The sequence below is a fragment of the Brachyhypopomus gauderio genome, chromosome 7, assembly GCF_052324685.1.
Source record: "Brachyhypopomus gauderio isolate BG-103 chromosome 7, BGAUD_0.2, whole genome shotgun sequence".
Classification (NCBI taxonomy): Eukaryota; Metazoa; Chordata; class Actinopteri; order Gymnotiformes; family Hypopomidae; genus Brachyhypopomus; species Brachyhypopomus gauderio.
This window is the reverse complement of record NC_135217.1, coordinates 26,090,050-26,110,716: the sequence shown is the minus strand read 5'-3', so window position 1 is coordinate 26,110,716 and position 20,667 is coordinate 26,090,050. Positions and strand designations below refer to the sequence as shown.

At 44.9% G+C, this 20,667-nt stretch overlaps 1 protein-coding gene across 2 annotated transcripts in view; it reads left to right on the top strand.

The window, feature by feature from the left end:
- The first annotated feature begins 13,365 nt into the window (after positions 1-13,365).
- The window catches only part of dok6 (docking protein 6), a 76,474-nt gene continuing 69,172 nt past the window's right edge, over positions 13,366-20,667 (top strand). For both annotated transcript variants that reach the window (XM_077012860.1, XM_077012859.1), the window contains exon 1: positions 13,366-13,549. In XM_077012860.1, coding sequence (XP_076868975.1) covers positions 13,484-13,549 — 66 coding nt within the window. In that variant the 5' untranslated portion in view covers positions 13,366-13,483. The remainder of the gene's footprint in view (positions 13,550-20,667) is intronic.

Genomic DNA, 20,667 nt, shown 5'->3' with positions numbered 1-20,667 from the left:
ACCCACCACCCTAGATGTTCTGCTGTTTTTGTGAACACCAGAAATATGGACCTGCATACATTTCTTTCCCCGAAACTGCTTTTCCAGACATATCACATTAGACGACTGTTTATCTCTTGGGTGACAATTTGTGTCTGCCAAGCTGCTCAAAGCAGAAACTGCAGACAGCATTCAGCCCTCAACATCTGCGCACGTGGACATGTTTGTTCGGATAATGTCCATGACTCTGCAGTATGTAGGATTTCATCAGGATTTCATCAGTCATTTCATATCGGAAGGCAGGGGTGATTAGAATCCTGCTTCTGCACCATTCTTAACATATAAGCCCAAACAAGGACTCTGTATGCAGAGACAAGGTGGCCCAAATTGAAATTATAGCCACCAAAATTTGAATACCAGCATATCACATTTAGAAACGGATTATTCAGGTGCACTGAAAACAAATGGGTCAGGCTGGGTCTAGATCTCTGACCCATCCTGAGGTACAAACACCAAAGTCATCCTGGAACAGGAACGGAAGCACCTTCACGTCCTACTGAGGCAGATGAAGCGTCTCACAAGCGATTACCCATGTGAACCGCCGCTATAGCCGTGCTGTTCACCCTGGTAGTGAAGACCGTGCTTTGTGGATCATTCTGAGCCTTTCTTTCGTCTGGCTCTGCTTCTGCCATTACCCTGCCTGTTCCATTCTGACCATTTCCTGCACGGGCCGACACACTTCAGTTTGTCATAATGGATTTGATGGAAATGAAACTTGCTCTCGGTGCACATGCTTCCCTATTCACCCGACCCATTCCTAACAGAACACAAAGGCCTTCTATGGCTGACTGAATGATTTCTTTCTATGGATGCAAAGGGTCAGTAAACAGCTAATATGTTTCTCTGATCCATTCTTCATTCATTGTGGTAGCACCAACCCTATACTACATAGTAAGGATTTCCAAGCCAAGATCAACATCTTGTTTTTGTTGTAACACAAGCCTAAATGAGCACTTTGAAGGGCACGTAGGAACACTACGTAGGGACCCTATGGAGCATGCTCAGGTTTCACTCAGCACCTTCATAGAGTATCCTCTGACAAATCCCCATGGCTACAGAAAATGGCATATTTGGCAATATCAGGGTTTCCAAAAGCTCATATAAAAACCCGTGGACACATGCCATGGCCTGGCTAGTATGCGGAGAGCAAACCTGAAAGCTAATGATACACATAAAGCTGAAATCCTGCCCTGTTCATCTCAACTGTCACTGTACATCCTGCTGCCTGAAACGTGTTAATACAGTACGGGCAGCGTTGTGGTCGCTGTGTGGTCAGCCTTGTTTTGCCATCCAGACTTTCCTTCTAGCCACTGAGAGACTGCACACTTAGAAACCATCTTTCTGCAGGCTGAGTTGGTGTTAATTGTCCATTGCCTCTTGAAGAGAGCACAGCATATGGTTTCTCTCTGAATGTGCCAGCTGGTATTGCAATTGGCATGACAGGAGTGTGGAAATGTATTGGCGCTTTAATTCGACACTTCTTCAAACACCGCAGCTTTACCGAGCCTATCAACCCAGAGCAGACCGTCCTCCAGACCCGGATCACACCATGTAGCTTCTCCTCTTCACACGGCATGCCATCCTACAAGCACCCTCTTCACGAAACCTTCCTTTACATACCTCATCCTCCCAGGCCTCAAAGAGAGAGAGAGAGAGAGAGAGTGAGAGATCTTGCAACACAAACAACAGGCTTCATGTCTTCATCAGGTTCTTTGTCTGGTCACAGTCACATGACTCCAGCTAATATTTTGTAACATCTCTAGACCACTCCTCCACTCACTCCTCCACTCCTCTAATCTCCTCCACTTCTCTCTTCCACTCCCCCACTAAACTTTTTTCTCCACTCCTCTCCACCACTCCACTCCTCTACTCCCCTCCCCTCCACTCATCTCCACCACTCCTCTCCTCCACTCATCTCCTCCACTCCTTTCTTCCACTCCTCTCCTCCACTCCTCCACTCACTCTACTCCACTATTCTATTCCCCTCCACTCCACTCCTCCACTAAACTCCGCCTCCACTAAACTTCTCTCCTCCTCTAAACTCCTCTCTTCTTCTTCTCCACTAAATTCCTCTCCTCCTCTCCTCCACTAAACTCCTCTCCTCTTCTTCTCCACCAAACTCTCCTCCACTAAACTCCACTCCTCCACTCCTCTCCTACACTCCTCCAATCCAGACAGTGAGTGTGTTCTTCATCTGCCATTTTCCTTTAAACGGACCACTTTACAGCTCTCGTTACTGTAAGAACACAGAGTAATGGGCCATTGACAAATCCTGATAATTTATTACAGACCTTCATAGTGGCATCACCTGATTCTGTACACACAGGTAAATACACTGAACTCACGACTCACTGAATATTATATCGCTGATGAATGCATTTATTGTACATATTGAACATATGTACAAATGACGACAATGACGAAGAGGAAAGGTGACAACATTGCACATATAGTTATATATATTAAATATTACTGCTGTCCACTTTAATGCCTGAACAATTTGTGTATGGAACACATCGATGACACAAGTGACTCGGAAATGTATTACGCAGATGCTCGTGTGTTTTACTTCCTTCACAGCACACACATATCCCAGACTGAGCGAGTCTGCAGTTATATACACAATAACCTGCTGACCACAATAGCCCAACATCAAGGTCAGGCCATTGTACGTGTCATCCATCTCATCTTATATATATGGAGTGATTTTTGTTTCAAAAGTTCCACAGAAGCAAAAGCAAATCTGCAGGCAACGTTCTTAGCATCAAGAGCAGAAAGTATATGTTATGATTGCAAAACAGAAAAAAATTAATCAAAAGTATATTTTTAAAATATAATTGGTTATTTGAAACTTATTTTCATTTGCATTTTGACAGTTTCTGGTTCCATTGTTTTTTTTTTTTTTTTTTTGGATTTTCCCAGTAAGGTCTTTTGCTTCTGGAATTTCTCTTTGCTTTTGCTTCACTTTTTGCTTCTGACTTTTGGAACACATTTCACGTGTGGGAGGGTCTTACATGAAGGCGTTCCTCTGCAATCTCCATTGGTCACTGATTCCGGACTGACACAGAGCTCTGAAACCGCCTCTGGGACCAAGCCACGCCCACCCCACCAGCTTCCCAGCGTTTTCAAACATGGCGGAACGCGGGCATTCTGTTTCACAGCAGCATGTAAACTGAGTTTTACCATTAAAGTTTATACAAAGGTTATAATTAATTGCTAAATGGTCTGTAGATATTGCAAATACTCATATTTCTTCCACACATCAGTGTTTTCTCTCCATCCAGTTCACTAAAATTTTTAAAAGCTCACACTGGTGAAGTGTGCTAAATATTAACCGTCATGCTTAATGTAGCTATTATACCGTGTAAATTTGCAATATCTACAGACCATTTAGCAATTAATTATAACCTTTGTATAAACTTTAATAGTAAAGATTCCAGAAGCAAAATACTTTACTGGGAAAATCCAAAAAAACTAAAACAATGGAACCAAATGCAAACGAAAATAAGTTTCAAATAACCAATTATATTTTAAATATATAGGCCTACTTTTGACATATTTTTTTCTGTTTTACATTCATAACATATACTTTCTGTTCTTGATGCTAAGAATTTTGCCTGCAGATTTTCTTTTGCTTCTGTGGAACTTTTGAAACAAAAATCACACCATAATCTTACATCATCCCTTTCTTGCGCGTGTGAATGATTTGAGCTCGCGCTCCACGTGCACGCCTCAGCCTCTGATCCACATCAGAATCACGAGGTAAAACAGCGGCTTTGTGCTGCTTAGTTGGAAGAGTTGTTCGCACGTGTTTCTTCCAACCCAGCCTCGCGGGCACCACAGCCTACAGCTTAAGAGTGTCTAAGCCTTTTTTTTAACCACACTTTATATTACCCGCGTCAGGTTAAATGAGGAGGTTGATAACCTGCCGTAGATGCCAGGCGTTTCAAACCTGAGCCAGGTTTCTCTTTCTCTTCCCCTTTGCCATTCTGACGCTCACTATGTAAAATGAAACCACTAGTTAATATTTTATTTCTATACTGTTTATTTCCCGATAGACTTAGTAATAAAATAAAATTTCCACAGCCGAACCACAATTTCCTCAACTGAATCTTGATTATATGTTGGCAGTGGCTAAGAAACTGCTTTAACATTACATTTAACTACGTAAATTGCATATTTATGCACATTATATCTATTCTAACTCAAATGGCACTAAAGAGAAAAGCAACGATTTCAAAACTGGCGTTGAAATAAAATAGTTAACCGTCGCCCTCTTATGGTCAGGTTTGGTAAAATGCGATGCACTTTTTTTCAAAATCCAAACGTCCAGGGTATTTTAAATGTAATAAAATTGTACGTTGTAATAGTTAAAAGCTGTTAATATATATAAACCTATATACGTCATTTGACAATAAGGCGGTTATGATTTTTATTACAACACAGTAACACTCTCTCCCTCTCTCTCTCTCTCTCTCTCTCTCTCTCTCTCTCTCTCACACACACACACACACACACACACACACACACACACACACACACACACACAGGTTTTGAGTACTGACATTTCACTTCAGCTGTGAAATTAATTTTCACTTTTAACTAATAGTTAATGTCATAAAACAATACATACAGAGTGCAAAGCATCATGGCTGGACGTGCAACATAAATTTGTATCTGAGGCAAACAGCCAATCAAAATGTTCCCACTTTGAGTAATTAATTGTCCATTTGAGTAGCCATAGTTTGTCATATAAAACCACAGTGTGTGGCACCTAGGCAGAGGTATGTAGTTCATCTGCTTCAGTATATCTAAACGTGAAGATTCCTAAATTGTTGGGCTTGCACATGTCAAATAGGCAAATTTGTCACCCAAACAATTATGAACCACTACTGTGATAATTCACTTACTGATGAATAATCATGTGGCTGTACACACACTCAGTTGGAATTCATTTAGCAAACAATCACCTGCCGAAGAACACACAGGTGCTAACAACACGAACTGGGGCTGATGGGATAAACACCCCTACAAGGACACAATGCAAAAACATGATAACTTCTCCCACTATGTCCCCGCTATGAGTGAGTGTTTATTATAGCAGTACTGTCATGGGTTCATCCTCTTCCCTACAGCAGGGGGAGCCGAATGTACTTGGCAAGGGTTCCTGTTGCTGCTGAGGGTGGAGTACCTGAGGGAGGAGTACCTGAGGAAGGAGTACCTGAGGGTGGAGAAACTGAGCAGGAGAAGTACCTGAAAGAGGAGTATCTGAGCAGGAGCAATACCTGAGGGAATAGTACTTGAGTAGGAGGAGTACCTGAGTGAGAAATACCTGAGGGAGGAGTACCTGAGTGAGGTTTTGCCCTAGCCCCTCTGCTTACTGCACCTGCAGTTCTGGCAGTGTTGCCTACCAAGAGGTGAATTCCCATTGCTCTTCAGGGGATGGAGGGTGAAGATGTGTCTCTGGGTCTTGTTCTCCTGTGGCTGGCTAGTGCCGTCCTCCTGTGGCTAGAGGAGAATGATCCTGTGTCTCCAGTCCCCAGCATCGATGAAGGCCCCATTACACTGTGTCCTGTCTGTGGCAGGGCTGCTGTGTCTAAAGCGTGAGGACATCACTGCTTCTCTGCCCTGCCTTCATGATGATGTCTCTGCATCTTCTCCCAAAGTGATGCTGCTGCCCCAGTGTCTATTCCAGTATCTGCTCCAGTGTCTATTCCAGTATCTGCTCCAGTGTCTATTCCAGTATCTGCTCCAGTGTCTATTCCAGTATCTGCCCCAGTGTCTATTCAGTGTGTTCCAGTGTCTGCCCCAGTGTCTATACTAGTGTCTGCTCCAGAGTGTATTCCAGTGTCTGCTCCAGTGTCTATTCCAGTGTCTGCTCCAGTGTCTATACCAGTGTCTATACCAGTGTCTGCTCCAGTGTCTATTCCAGTGACTTCTCCAGTTTCTGCTCCAGTGTCTATTCCAGTGTCTATACCAGTGTCTGCTCCAGTGTCTATTCCAGTGACTTCTCCAGTTTCTGCTCCAGTGTCTATTCCAGTGTCTTCTACAGTGTCTATTCCAGTTTCTGCTCCAGTGTCTATTCCAGTGTATTCTCCAGTGTCTGCCCCAGTGTCTATTCCAGTTTCTGCTCCAGTGTCTTCCAATCTGTCTGCTCCTGTCTAGGCTCCTGGTTAAACTTGTTCTCTGTGTTTAGCCTGGTTTGTGTACTTCCTGTTGTACATATATGAGTATTACTGCATATAATACATCATTGTTTTCTGTGTTTTCAGGCTACAGCTCTCTGATTTCTGGTTCTCTGATTATGGACTATTGTAAAAATATCCATTCTGGAAATCATTCATCTCTATGTTTGCATCTGGCCTGCTCTCACCTCACACTGTTACAGTTAATGTGCTTATTATAGCCCCATTGTGTATGCTGAATTAAAGCAGTCCAATATATAAATTTCTTACACCTAGCATGTTATTTCAAAGTGCGATGCATATCAATCATTACTTTTACTTTCATTTTATTATGAACTAAGATGTCACAGTTGTGTTTCCGTCGTGTGTCCTCCTAAATCAAGTCTTAAAGAGAGAAACAGTGGCGCCGTCTCCAGCTCTGTGTCACCCTGACAGCACTGAGAAGGGAGCTTTACGAGTGGACGAGGGAGATCGAGATGACAGCTTCATAACTTCAAGACCACCCCCAGAGAGAGATGACGACCAAAGGCTGGTTGTTATTTTGAGAAATCATCCTGAGACCCCAGAAGACAAGCAGTAAGCGCTGTGACAGTTCAGCCACTGTTCTTCTGTCATCCTGTGATAGTTTCTGGATGAAAAGTTGTGCTTCTGAATGCCAATTGCCCATGCTGAAACGAACAAACCACTAGTGTTATTTTGTCAGTTCCTTTCATAAAAATAGAAATACTTTTCTGGGAGGAAGAGCAAACGAGCTTGGGACTGACATGATGAGAGCAGACCTCACCTCTTGACTGTTAATGTTCAGACCTCACCACCTGACTGTTAGTGTCCAGACCTCACCACCTGACTATTAATGTACAGACCTCACCTCTGACTATTAATGTGCAGACCTCACCACCTGACTGTTAGTGTCCAGACCTCACCACCTGAATATTAATGTACAGACCTCACCACCTGACTGTTAGTGTTCAAATCTCCCCTCCTGACTGTTAGTGTCCAGACCTCACCACCTGACAGTTAGTGTCCAGACCTCCCATCCTGACTGTTAGTGTTCAAACCTCCCATCCTGACTGTTAGTGTACAGACCTCACCACCTGACTGTTAGTGTCCAAACCTCACCTCCTTACTGTTAGTGTACAGACCTCACCACCTGTTAGTGTCCAGACCTCACCTGCTGACTGTTAGTGTCCAGACCTCAACACCTGACTTTTAGTGGCCAGACCTCACCACCTGACTATTAATGGACAGACTTCCCCTCCTGACTGTTAGTGTTGAGACCTCACCACCTGTTAGTGTCCAGACCTCCCCTCCTGACTGTTAGTGTTCAGACCTCACCACCTGGTAGTGCCCAGACCTCACCACCTGTTAGTGTCCAGACCTCACCTGCTGACTGTTAGTGTCCATACTTCATCACCTATTAGTGTGCAGACTTCATCACCTGTTAGTGTCCAGACCTCATAACCTGACTGTTAGTGTCCAGACCTCATCACCTGACTGTTAGTTTCCAGACCTCACCACCTGTTAGTGTCCAGACCTCACCTGCTGACTGTTAGTGCCCATACTTCACCACCTATTAGTGTGCAGACTTCATCACCCGTTAGTGTCCAGACCTCATAACCTGACTGTTAGTGTCCAGACCTCATCACCTGACTGTTAGTTTCCAGACCTCACCACCTGTTAGTGTCCAGACCTCATCACCTGACTGTTAGTGTCCAGATCTCACCACATGTTAGTGTTCAGACCTCATCACCTGACTGTTAGTGTCCAGACCTCACCACCTGTTTGTGTCCAGACCTCACCACCTGTTAGTGTCCAGACCTCACCACATGTTAGTGTCCAGACCTCATCACCTGACTGTTAGTGTCCAGACCCCACCACCTGTTAGTGTCCAGACCTCACCACCTGTTAGTGTCCAGACCTCACCACCTGTTAGTGTTCAGACCTCACCACCTGATAGTGCCCAGACCTCACCACATGTTAGTGTCCAGACCTCACCTGCTGACTGTTAGTGTCCAGACTTCACCACCTATTAGTGTACAGACCTCACCACCTGTTAGTGTCCAGACCTCACCTCCTTACTGTTAGTGTCCAGACCTCCCCTCCTGACTGGTAGTGTTCAGACCTCACCACCTGTTAGTGCCCAGACCTCACCACCTGTTAGTGTCCAGACCTCACCTCCTTACTGTTAGTGTACAGACCTCACCACCTGTTAGTGTCCAGACCTCACCTGCTGACTGTTAGTGTCCAGACCTCATCACGTGAATATTAATGTACAGACCGCACCTCCTGACTGTTAGTGTTCAGACCTCAACACCTGACTTTTAGTGTCCAGACCTCACCACCTGACTATTAATGTACAGACTTCCCCTCCTGACTGTTAGTGTTGAGACCTCACCACCTGTTAGTGTCCAGACCTCCCCTCCTGACTGTTAGTGTTCAGACCTCACCACCTGGTAGTGCCCAGACCTCACCACCTGTTAGTGTCCAGACCTCACCTGCTGACTGTTAGTGTCCATACTTCATCACCTATTAGTGTGCAGACTTCATCACCTGTTAGTGTCCAGACCTCATAACCTGACTGTTAGTGTCCAGACCTCATCACCTGACTGTTAGTTTCCAGACCTCCCCTCCTGACTGTTAGTGTCCAGACCTCACCTGCTGACTGTTAGTGTCCATACTTCACCACCTATTAGTGTGCAGACTTCATCACCCGTTAGTGTCCAGACCTCATAACCTGACTGTTAGTGTCCAGACCTCATCACCTGACTGTTAGTTTCCAGACCTCACCACCTGTTAGTGTCCAGACCTCATCACCTGACTGTTAGTGTCCAGATCTCACCACATGTTAGTGTTCAGACCTCATCACCTGACTGTTAGTGTCCAGACTTCACCACCTGTTTGTGTCCAGACCTCACCACCTGTTAGTGTCCAGACCTCACCACATGTTAGTGTCCAGACCTCATCACCTGACTGTTAGTGTCCAGACCTCACCACCTGTTAGTGTCCAGACCTCACCACCTGTTAGTGTTCAGACCTCACCACCTGATAGTGCCCAGACCTCACCACATGTTAGTGTCCAGACCTCACCTGCTGACTGTTAGTGTCCAGACTTCACCACCTATTAGTGTACAGACCTCACCACCTGTTAGTGTCCAGACCTCACCTCCTTACTGTTAGTGTCCAGACCTCCCCTCCTGACTGGTAGTGTTCAGACCTCACCACCTGTTAGTGCCCAGACCTCACCACCTGTTAGTGTCCAGACCTCACCTCCTTACTGTTAGTGTACAGACCTCACCACCTGTTAGTGTCCAGACCTCACCTGCTGACTGTTAGTGTCCAGACCTCATCACGTGAATATTAATGTACAGACCGCACCTCCTGACTGTTAGTGTTCAGACCTCAACACCTGACTTTTAGTGTCCAGACCTCACCACCTGACTATTAATGTACAGACTTCCCCTCCTGACTGTTAGTGTTGAGACCTCACCACCTGTTAGTGTCCAGACCTCACCTGCTGACTGTTAGTGTCCATACTTCATCACCTATTAGTTTGCAGACTTCATCACCTGTTAGTGTCCAGACCTCATCACCTGACTGTTAGTTTCCAGACCTCAAAACCTGTTAGTGTCCAGACCTCACCTGCTGACTGTTAGTGTCCATACTTCACCACCTATTAGTGTGCAGACTTCATCACCTGTTAGTGTCCAGACCTCATAACCTGACTGTTAGTGTCCAGACCTCATCACCTGACTGTTAGTTTCCAGACCTCACCACCAGTTAGTGTCCAGACATCATCACCTGACTGATAGTGTCCAGATCTCACCACATGTTAGTGTCCAGACCTCATCACCTGACTGTTAGTTTCCAGACCTCACCACCTGTTAGTGTCCAGACCTCATCACCTGACTGTTAGTGTCCAGATCTCACCACATGTTAGTGTTCAGACCTCATCACCTGACTGTTAGTGTCCAGACTTCACCACCTGTTTGTGTCCAGACCTCACCACCTGTTAGTGTCCAGACCTCACCACATGTTAGTGTCCAGACCTCACCACCTGTTAGTGTCCAGACCTCACCACCTGTTAGTGTTCAGACCTCACCACCTGATAGTGCCCAGACCTCACCACATGTTAGTGTCCAGACCTCACCTGCTGACTGTTAGTGTCCAGACTTCACCACCTATTAGTGTACAGACCTCACCACCTGTTAGTGTCCAGACCTCACCTCCTTACTGTTAGTGTCCAGACCTCCCCTCCTGACTGGTAGTGTTCAGACCTCACCACCTGTTAGTGCCCAGACCTCACCACCTGTTAGTGTCCAGACCTCACCTCCTTACTGTTAGTGTACAGACCTCACCACCTGTTAGTGTCCAGACCTCACCTGCTGACTGTTAGTGTCCAGACCTCATCACGTGAATATTAATGTACAGACCGCACCTCCTGACTGTTAGTGTTCAGACCTCAACACCTGACTTTTAGTGTCCAAACCTCACCACCTGACTATTAATGTACAGACTTCCCCTCCTGACTGTTAGTGTTGAGACCTCACCACCTGTTAGTGTCCAGACCTCACCTGCTGACTGTTAGTGTCCATACTTCATCACCTATTAGTTTGCAGACTTCATCACCTGTTAGTGTCCAGACCTCATCACCTGACTGTTAGTGTCCAGACCTCATCACCTGACTGTTAGTTTCCAGACCTCACCACCAGTTAGTGTCCAGACATCATCACCTGACTGATAGTGTCCAGATCTCACCACATGTTAGTGTCCAGACCTCATCACCTGACTGTTAGTGTCCAGACCTCATCACCTGACTGTTAGTGTCCAGACCTCACCACCTGTTAGTGTCCAGACCTCACCACCTGTTAGTGTTCAGACCTCACCACCTGATAGTGCCCAGACCTCAACACATGTTAGTGTCCAGACCTCACCTGCTGACTGTTAGTGTCCAGACTTCACCACCTATTAGTGTACAGACCTCACCACCTGTTAGTGTCCAGACCTCACCTCCTTACTGTTAGTGTCCAGACCTCCCCTCCTGACTGTTAGTGTTCAGACCTCACCACCTGTTAGTGCCCAGACCTCACCACCTGTTAGTGTCCAGACCTCACCTGCTGACTGTTAGTGTCCATACTTCATCACCTATTAGTGTGCAGACTTCATCACCTGTTAGTGTCCAGACCTCATAACCTGACTGTTAGTGTCCAGACCTCATCACCTGACTGTTAGTTTCCAGACCTCACCACCTGTTAGTGTCCAGACCTCACCTCCTTACTGTTAGTGTCCAGACCTCCCCTCCTGACTGTTAGTGTTCAGACCTCACCACCTGTTAGTGCCCAGACCTCACCACCTGTTAGTGTCCAGACCTCACCTGCTGACTGTTAGTGTCCATACTTCATCACCTATTAGTGTGCAGACTTCATCACCTGTTAGTGTCCAGACCTCATAACCTGACTGTTAGTGTCCAGACCTCATCACCTGACTGTTAGTTTCCAGACCTCACCACCTGTTAGTGTCCAGACCTCACCTGCTGACTGTTAGTGTCCATACTTCACCACCTATTAGTGTGCAGACTTCATCACCTGTTAGTGTCCAGACCTCATAACCTGACTGTTAGTGTCCAGACCTCATCACCTGACTGTTAGTTTCCAGACCTCACCACCTGTTAGTGTCCAGACCTCATCACCTGACTGATAGTGTCCAGATCTCACCACATGTTAGTGTCCAGACCTCATCACCTGACTGTTAGTGTCCAGACCTCACCACTTGTTTGTGTCCAGACCTCACCACCTGTTAGTGTCCAGACCTCACCACATGTTAGTGTCCAGACCTCATCACCTGACTGTTAGTGTCCAGACCTCACCACCTGTTAGTGTCCAGACCTCACCACCTGTTAGTGTTCAGACCTCACCACCTGATAGTGCCCAGACCTCACCACATGTTAGTGTCCAGACCTCACCTGCTGACTGTTAGTGTCCAGACTTCACCACCTATTAGTGTCCAGACCTCACCTCCTTACTGTTAGTGTCCAGACCTCCCCTCCTGACTGTTAGTGTTCAGACCTCACCACCTGTTAGTGCCCAGACCTCACCACCTGTTAGTGTCCAGACCTCACCTCCTTACTGTTAGTGTACAGACCTCACCACCTGACTGTTAGTGTCCAGACCTAATCACCTGACTGTTAGTTTCCAGACCTCACCACCTGTTTGTGTCCAGACCTCATCACCTGACTGTTAGTGTCCAGACCTCACCACCTGTTAGTGTCCAGACCTCACCACCTGTTAGTGTTCAGACCTCACCACCTGTTAGTGTCCAGACCTCATCACCTGACTGTTAGTGTCCAGACCTCACCACCTGTTAGTGTTCAGACCTCACCACCAGCTAGTGTACAGACCTTACCACCTGACTGTTAGGGTGCAGTTACAGAGCACAGTCCTCTCTCTCAATCATCTCTGAAGTGAGAAAATAGAACAGTCTCTGTCGCTTTACATTTGTAAAGCATAGGTATGGCACAATTGTCACAAAAAAAAACAAATTAGAGCATAACTAAGATATTTAGATACAACCGTCTCCCACCTACAGTACCAACTCCATCTGCTATGTCTACTTCTCGTGTTCCCATAGGAACCAGAGCAAGGGTCAGTTGCACGGAAATTTTCATTCGGCAATATTCCGTGATGTTTTTAATGTTGATGTTTATAATGACGTCGTTCTCCCGCCCTCCACGCGCCTGCTTTTGATTGGCTTTTTGATCCAAAAGATCCAAGTACAAATCCGGTCCAATATCACGCGATATTAACCAACATCGTGAAAGCACGAATAAGCATTGTATATTTTTTTACACATTTTATTTTTACTTCTAAATATATCTTGTAATACTTTTAATATGGAATAAAAGTAATGCATGACGGGCAGACTTTAAAAACGCGTTAATAGCGCCATGAGCGCCTCATTCATAACGTGACACTTTCCAGTTACATATGGACTATATAACCAATGACATCCACATTCAGACGAAAGCAGGCAGCCACATCACCCCTCTGATGGAGCAGAGATGGTGCGGTCCAGGAACCAGCGCTCCCCCTGAATTAAACCAGCTGACTAGAACATCTCTCCCCATCCAGATGGAATAAACCGCTCGTGCCGGGTGCGCGAGCAGCGGCGGCGAAGCGGGTCACCGAAGGACCGAATGTCGCGCTGACTCCTCACGGACCTGCCAACCAAAACGGAGGGGACGAAAAGGAAAGCTTTTTTTTGCCATGGCTTCCAACTTCAACGACATAGTGAAGCAGGGTTATGTGAAAATTCGGAGTAAGAAACTGGGGGTGAGTTGTCGCACTTGCCGTTGCCGTCTCTGGGCACTAATTGTCGTCAACAGCTGCCGCAGTAGCACCTGTATTTAAAAGCCCTAATAACCCAGGAGACTAGCTCCCCGTTGCCGGCCAGAACCGGCAGAGAACACGTCCCCGACGTACACAATTATGGTTTCATTTCTATCTTTTGTTTTTTCGCGGCAGGCTTTTATTTAGACTGACGAGGTATAACCGAAGCCCTTAAAGGGAAAACAATTAGGAAAGTCTCCAGTCGTGTGTCAGCTGGAGGTGGTCTTGTGTGTCATTACTGTGGTACTTAAAGATAACTGACCGATTTGGGATCTGTAGCCTTAATTTTTTTTCTTCTCCACAAGTGAGTAAACTATAGCAATACTAGAAAACCATATTATAACAGAATTAACTACCCCAAACCATAGGCAATGTATTAGTTCTGTTATAACATAACTAACCCAAAACCATTGACAGTGTTTGGTCCTGTTATAACATAACTAACCCAAACCACAGGCAGTGTTTGGTCCTGTTATAACATAACTAACCCAAAACCATAGACAGTGTTTGGTCCTGTTATAACATAACTAACCCAAACCACAGGCAGTGTTTGGTCCTGTTATAACATAACTAACCCAAACCATAGACAGTGTATTAGTTTTGTTATAACATAACTAACCCAAAACCATAGACAGTGTTTGGTTCTGTTATAACATAACAAACCCAAACCACAGGCAGTGTATGGTTCTGTTATAACATAACTAACCCAAACCATAGACAGTGTTTGGTCCTGTTATAACATAACTAACCCAAACCATAGACAGTGTATGGTTCTGTTATAACAGCTAATAAACCCAAAGCCATCATAGTTTATCTATGTCTAGTCTATTACTCCCATCTGTAGTGAACTGGATGGTGAGGGATAATTATGCCATCAGGTGACTTTAGATGAACTGAACTGTCCCTGTTAATTGTTCATGTGAATTAACTCCTCTGGACAGTAACATCATGTTTGTGTCATAATGCAATACTACATTGTTGCTACACTGTTGCTGTTTAATTCATATAAACTATATGTTGTCTGGACTTGACCTGTCAGTGCTGTGTTTTTGAATGGCAAGGGTTAAAATCAGCAGGGGCAAAATGGCATATGTAGTAAAATGGGAAATGTAGTAGCTGAACTAAATGTAGAACAGGTGGTTTGTGTTCTCTGTTCATCATCATAGGAGGCATTAGGACTGCCTTGTGGAGTGTGTGATTGTACTGACTATGTAAATGGATTATTATGTGCTTTTGTGACTGCAGGTGTGGGGTAATAAGGTGTAGCGTAATAAGGTGTGGGGTAATAAGGTGTAGGGTAATAAGTCGATTTTGATCCTGTTAAACTTTTTTCTCAGTTTTATGCTGAAAAAAAAAAAAACATACCCCCAAAAACCTTTTTTTAAAGCTTGGAATATATAAAATTGCATGTGCGATTGTCAGTGTATGTCATCATTTTGAATGAGTTTGTTAGGTGGGTTCATATAGCAGGTTGATGGTCGCTAATGCTACTCACCCCTGTTTGAATATATCGGTGTGTGACGGCTATAAAGGTCACAGCACTCTGAAGTGTGAGATGAGAGAGAACTTGAGCAAATATGGACATCAGTCTTATATTTACTGCATTTTGAATCTTTGTGATGTAGTACAGTAAGGAGAAGAACAACATTTCAGTATCTATGCTACACATGACTGATCTCAAAGCCCAGTCTCTATTTCCCGTTTATAGTACAATAAATGTTTTTTTTGTTGTTTGTTTTTTTTTTTTATTTACAAACTGTCATGGTGAGTTTACGTCTCAGCACTCCTGACATTAAGTGACCTTCTCACACAGACATGCTGCCCTTTCAACTTACAGCCTGTCCACCTCTGACATTAATTTATTTCACTCATTTTTGAGTTCAAACTGTAATGTAGTACAGTTTCACATCACTGATGCACTGCATAGATCAGGAACATCAGGGCAGTCTGAATAACTCATTTAACATCACTTGGTCCTGTTCCCGTCAGAGCTGTTTTCAGTGCTGTTTTCCCCCAGCTGTTCTTTATTCATCATTCTTACCTAACAAAGGCCTTCACATTTCCAGAATCACTTAGTGAAAGGAAAATATATACGACATATTTGTGATGAAAAAGCCTTTGCTATTTTTAAACACACATTTTCACAGGAGTAACCTGAACTCTGAGATATTGGTTCACTGGAGCAGGCCGCGTCATCAGGACTAGCACACTTTCTTACCTTCTTATTTGGTAATGTGTCGTCTTGGATTTACAGATCAATAATCAGTAGCAGGTTTAGCTCCCCCCCCCCTCTCTCTCCCTCCCTCCTTTAATGAACCCCTGTCTTTCTCCCTGCTTTCCTGAACCCCCTGTGTCTCTCCTGCCCCCTCTATATCTGTCTGCGTCTGACTTTCTGGGTACCCTCTCTCCACCTCTGTCTTCTGTCAGGGTTTTTCATGGAGGGATAGTTCCAGTTATATGTCCTTTTCCTCTTTTCTTTGAGGGTCAGCTGAATTCCTCCTGTCAGGTTTATTTCCCAAACTGACTGGGGGAGGTAGAATAGTACACACACACACACACACACACACACACACACACACACACACACACACACGCACACACACACACACCGTGTACTCCCTTATATCAGCTATTGCTGCTAGCAACATTAACTCCTCATATTCCACTACATTCAGATAGAGGTTAATGTATGAGATCTACAGAGACTGTTGTGCTCTCCCACAAGTAGCTCAGTGACGACTCGTCATTCTGATGAAAGCATCACGGTATCAGCGCTGCAGTTGCCAGCCCACGCTTGACCCACATCCCATGTCTCTTTCATTTCCCTGCTGTTAAAGTACACACACATTAATGTGGAGAATAGAAGACTGTGTATGACCTGCAGGTCCATGTGCTCCTGCGGGTCTCGGGCCGTGCCCGCTGTACGCCAAAGTGGAGCCGTTTAGGGCAGATTAACTGAGCGTGATTAACTGAGCATGGTGAGTCCTAATGGCACGTTCTTCACTGCCGCTATTACTTTCACCACTGGATCCACACAATTGACGTGTTGAGCACGGTTGATGCTCTCCTGTGCTTCGAGTCTTAGTGATTAGAGGACCAGTTGTCAAGGTGACGTCAGAAGCATGTGAAAGAGGCGAGAGCTTCTGAAGTTTAGAAGATATTGAAGAAAATGAATTTTGAAGTAATGACGCACGTGTGTATAATGCGTGTGCATGCATGCATGCATGTGTGATGTGTGTGCATGCGTGCATGCATGTGTGATGTGTGTGCATGCGTGCATGCATGTGTGATGCATGACCTTTGGCATTCCTGCAACCACAGTGCCATATGCTCGCAGAAGAGCAGAAATGTGTTGGCTTAATTGTTTGTTTATGAAACGAATCCTTTATCCTGCTTCATGAAAAGTATTTATCAAACAAAAAAGTAGGTTTGAAACTGTAAACATCTTTGAAAGTTCAAACTATTCATATGTGAATGAGTACTAGTCATGGCTGACTGAGCTTAACCCTGTGAAATGAGACACTTCCTGAACGTTTTCTGACATAAATGTGAAGAGCATTTTTGGATCTCCTGATCATGCACATCTGATCGTGATATTCGTTAATTACAGGGATGGATTGGACTTAATTCTGTTAGGACGTCATAAATCAGTCCTATAGCAGTAGTGCCAAAGAAACCTGTCTGATGCAGCTTTGAAGCATCACATCACATATACAGCATTCATATGTTAATATTCTCATATGAACACGGATAGGGCAGTGTTAAGAATACAATCAGACTAAAGCCCTGGCTAGACTTGTAACAGAGAAAGTAAAAGCATTTTATTTATTCATTCATTGATTTATATAAGTGCATATTAAGTACTTCATGACTCTGTAAAGAGGTGAGTCTTCAGTCTTCTTTTGAAGATAGCCAGTGTCTCAGTTGTACCGACAGCCAAGGGATGTTGACTCCACCACCCGTGGGCAGGACAGAAGAGTCTTGATGTGTGTCTCCTTTGTGTCGGGAGGGGTAGCAATTGGTTTCCAATAATATTAGAGGCTCGAAGGATGCATGGTGCAGAACGGTTTGACTGGGGAGCTGATGTAGTTGTGGTGTAGTTGTGGCTTTGTCAGTCTTTTATATCTTATGTGAGCTGCTAAAGGGAGTCAGTGGGGGAACTCAGCAGGTGGGTGGTGTTGAAATATGGAAGGTTGAAAATCCAACAACATTCTGGATGAGTTGCAGGGGTGGGGTAGCGCAGAGGGGAAGGTAGTCCAGTCTTGAGGTGACAAGAGACTGAACAATTACCTGAGCAGCTGTGATGGAGAGAAAAGGCAGGATGTCCCTGATATTGTAGTCCCTGAAACTACACGACCAAGTCAAGTTCATAATATCAGAAGAGAATGAAAGCTGGTAATCCAGAAGCTGCCCAAAGTGAACCTTGTTGACCAGAGTAAGTCAAGTGTTCTCTGGTGAGATCCAAAGTCCTGACTCGGAGATACCTCTCCTGTGATATAGAACATCTGACTCTTGGAGATAGCTCTTCAGTGACATAAAACACCTGAATCTTGGAGATACCTCTCCAGACATATAGAGTGGCTGAGTCTTCCTGGGAATTTAGCTTCAAGTGATAATCCATGAGATCATCAAGCTGCATCAAGCTCCATGAGAGATTTGTGCTAGGCCTGCAAGACAAGCGAAACTCGGAGTGTCATATGGAGGGCGGAAAGGAAAAAATCATAACATAGCAGGTGTTATGAGAAATCATGCAAGAATATGACTTAATTAAGAACAGGTCCGAGCACCGATCCTTTTGGGACACCATATGGAGTAGAAATGGATCCTGTTATGTGATATAACTGGCCCTCAAGGTACAGTCACCAATCTGTGAGAGCAATCCCAGAGCTTGCAAGGATGGAAGGAGGATCTTGTGATTGACCGTGTCAAAAGCTCCTGAGAGATCAGCAAGCATCAGGTCTGATGTCTGCCTTCTCTGATCTAGTAGCACGTAGCTTCTCAGTAACATCTACAAGTGCCATTGCTGTGAGGAGCACCATTTTAAACCCTGTCTGAATAGGATCATGTAGTTCATTCTAGGCAAGAAAAACAGACAGCTGATTCTGAACATTCAAGAATTTTACAAGGAGAAGACCCGTCAGTAGTTGCAGATGTCATGTGAGGTCTTGTGCAGGACGGGTGTGACCCTTGCTTTGAAGGCTCTTAGTCCCTGACCTGATGATGTGAATCATTCATGATGGAGGTGATGCAGGGGAGCATGTAATGCAAGATGGACTGGATCAATGTGAAAGCATCAGGAGTCAAAGGGCAGGTGGTGGGACTACTGGACAAGAGAAGCTTCAGGATTTCTTCAGTGGAAAAACATGTGGAGGGAGGCAGTGGAGTGAGGTGATGGGTATTGTAGTTTGACCGCTGTGTTTGAAGGAAAGGATTGACAGATTTTTGTTAATCTCATCAAAGATAGTGGTAAAATAATCAGCAGTGAGGAAGGATTGTGAGAAGGATGGTGAGGGGGAAAAGACATGAAAGGAAAATACATGAAGCTTGTGTGAGTCAGAAACAGATGCTGCCAGCTTCTCCTTGTAGTCACAGCAGATCATATCTCTTATATACACTATTTATCTGTTTTGAGTGATGTTGAGGTTTGCGTTTAGCTTTTGGATTATGCTGTAGCTGTATGCTGCTGACTTTGGCGGGTTTAGGTCTAATGCTGTGACAGAAGCCCTAGTCCCAGAGGTCATGTGACTCAGATGTGTGTCCTTCTCCAGCCACTGCTCAGTTTACCACATCACGCTGCAGGTGGCAGGATAGCAGTGCAGACAGGGGGCGCTAGCGAGCTTCCCTCCCAGGACAGTGCAGAGTGCTCCTGTTACTGCATCCAAGTCCTTGCTTAGACTTCACCTGTAACACAGGTAGGCCTCTCCCCCAGCATCACACTGATACACTGATACATATATGTTTGATCAGCGAGTTTGTCATTCACGTTGGTGCCAGAGCAGGGGGGTGGAGCCTGAGGGGCTGAGTGGGAGTGGCCATTGATGCGAAATGCGATTGGCATTCTGTAACTTGATTATGGTATGTTGGACAGAACAGCAACATCGCCGTGACGTTTCCTAACTAGATCTCAGATCTTGGCTTTTCTTGGAGCAGAAGAAACTAGTCCTCACTAGTCATGGCCTGCAGCAGTCTGCTTCCTGCTAAACTGTGTTCATGCTAAACTCCCTTCGCATGAGTGAAGCTGAAATTTCATGGCTGAAAATGTAGAAGCCTAAGGTTTTTTCTTTCTGCAGGATTAGTATTAATGTATTATGGTATGTAAGGCTTAATTGGTTCAGTGATTGTACATGTGCAGAAACAGGAAGTAGGGCAACAATGCCCCATTATGCTTGTGCTTGTTTAACTCTCTCATTCTCTGAATTTTTTGAAAAACTAACATGTAAATGTAGTTTAAATTAGGCAGCACCACGGACAGCAGCTTAATGCATTACACTTTTATTGCATGCACAATGCATGAGAGAGGAGAACTCTGAGTGTGTGTGTGTGTGTGTGTGTGTGTGTGTGTGTGTGTGTGTGTGTGTATGTGTGTGTGTGTGTGAGAGAGAGAGAGAGTGAGAGAGAGAGAGAGAGAGAGAGAGAGAGAGACCTTACAGTATTCTCCCTTGACAACAGTTTAATCTCTCTAATGCCAGTCTGCCATAAAGCTTTAGTGATGAAGTGGATGGAAACACACACACACACACACACACACACACACACACACACACACACACACACACACACACACACACACACATGCATTTTTGAAGGGGGTATGTGGGGTTGAGCCTCTGATGAAGGAGACAGTCAAATAGGTGAACAGAATGAAGCCCAATGATCCCTATACTTCATGAGTCATGGACGTGCCCTCTGCCGCGCACCTAAATATAGTTTTATGGTTTTACAGTATCATGGTAAAGGTGAAGACCATTACAAAAGAGGCTGTAGATTAGTGCATTGGATTATGTGTGACACACACTCAGAATAACCAGATTTACCTCTGTAATCCCAGAATAAAAGTCCCA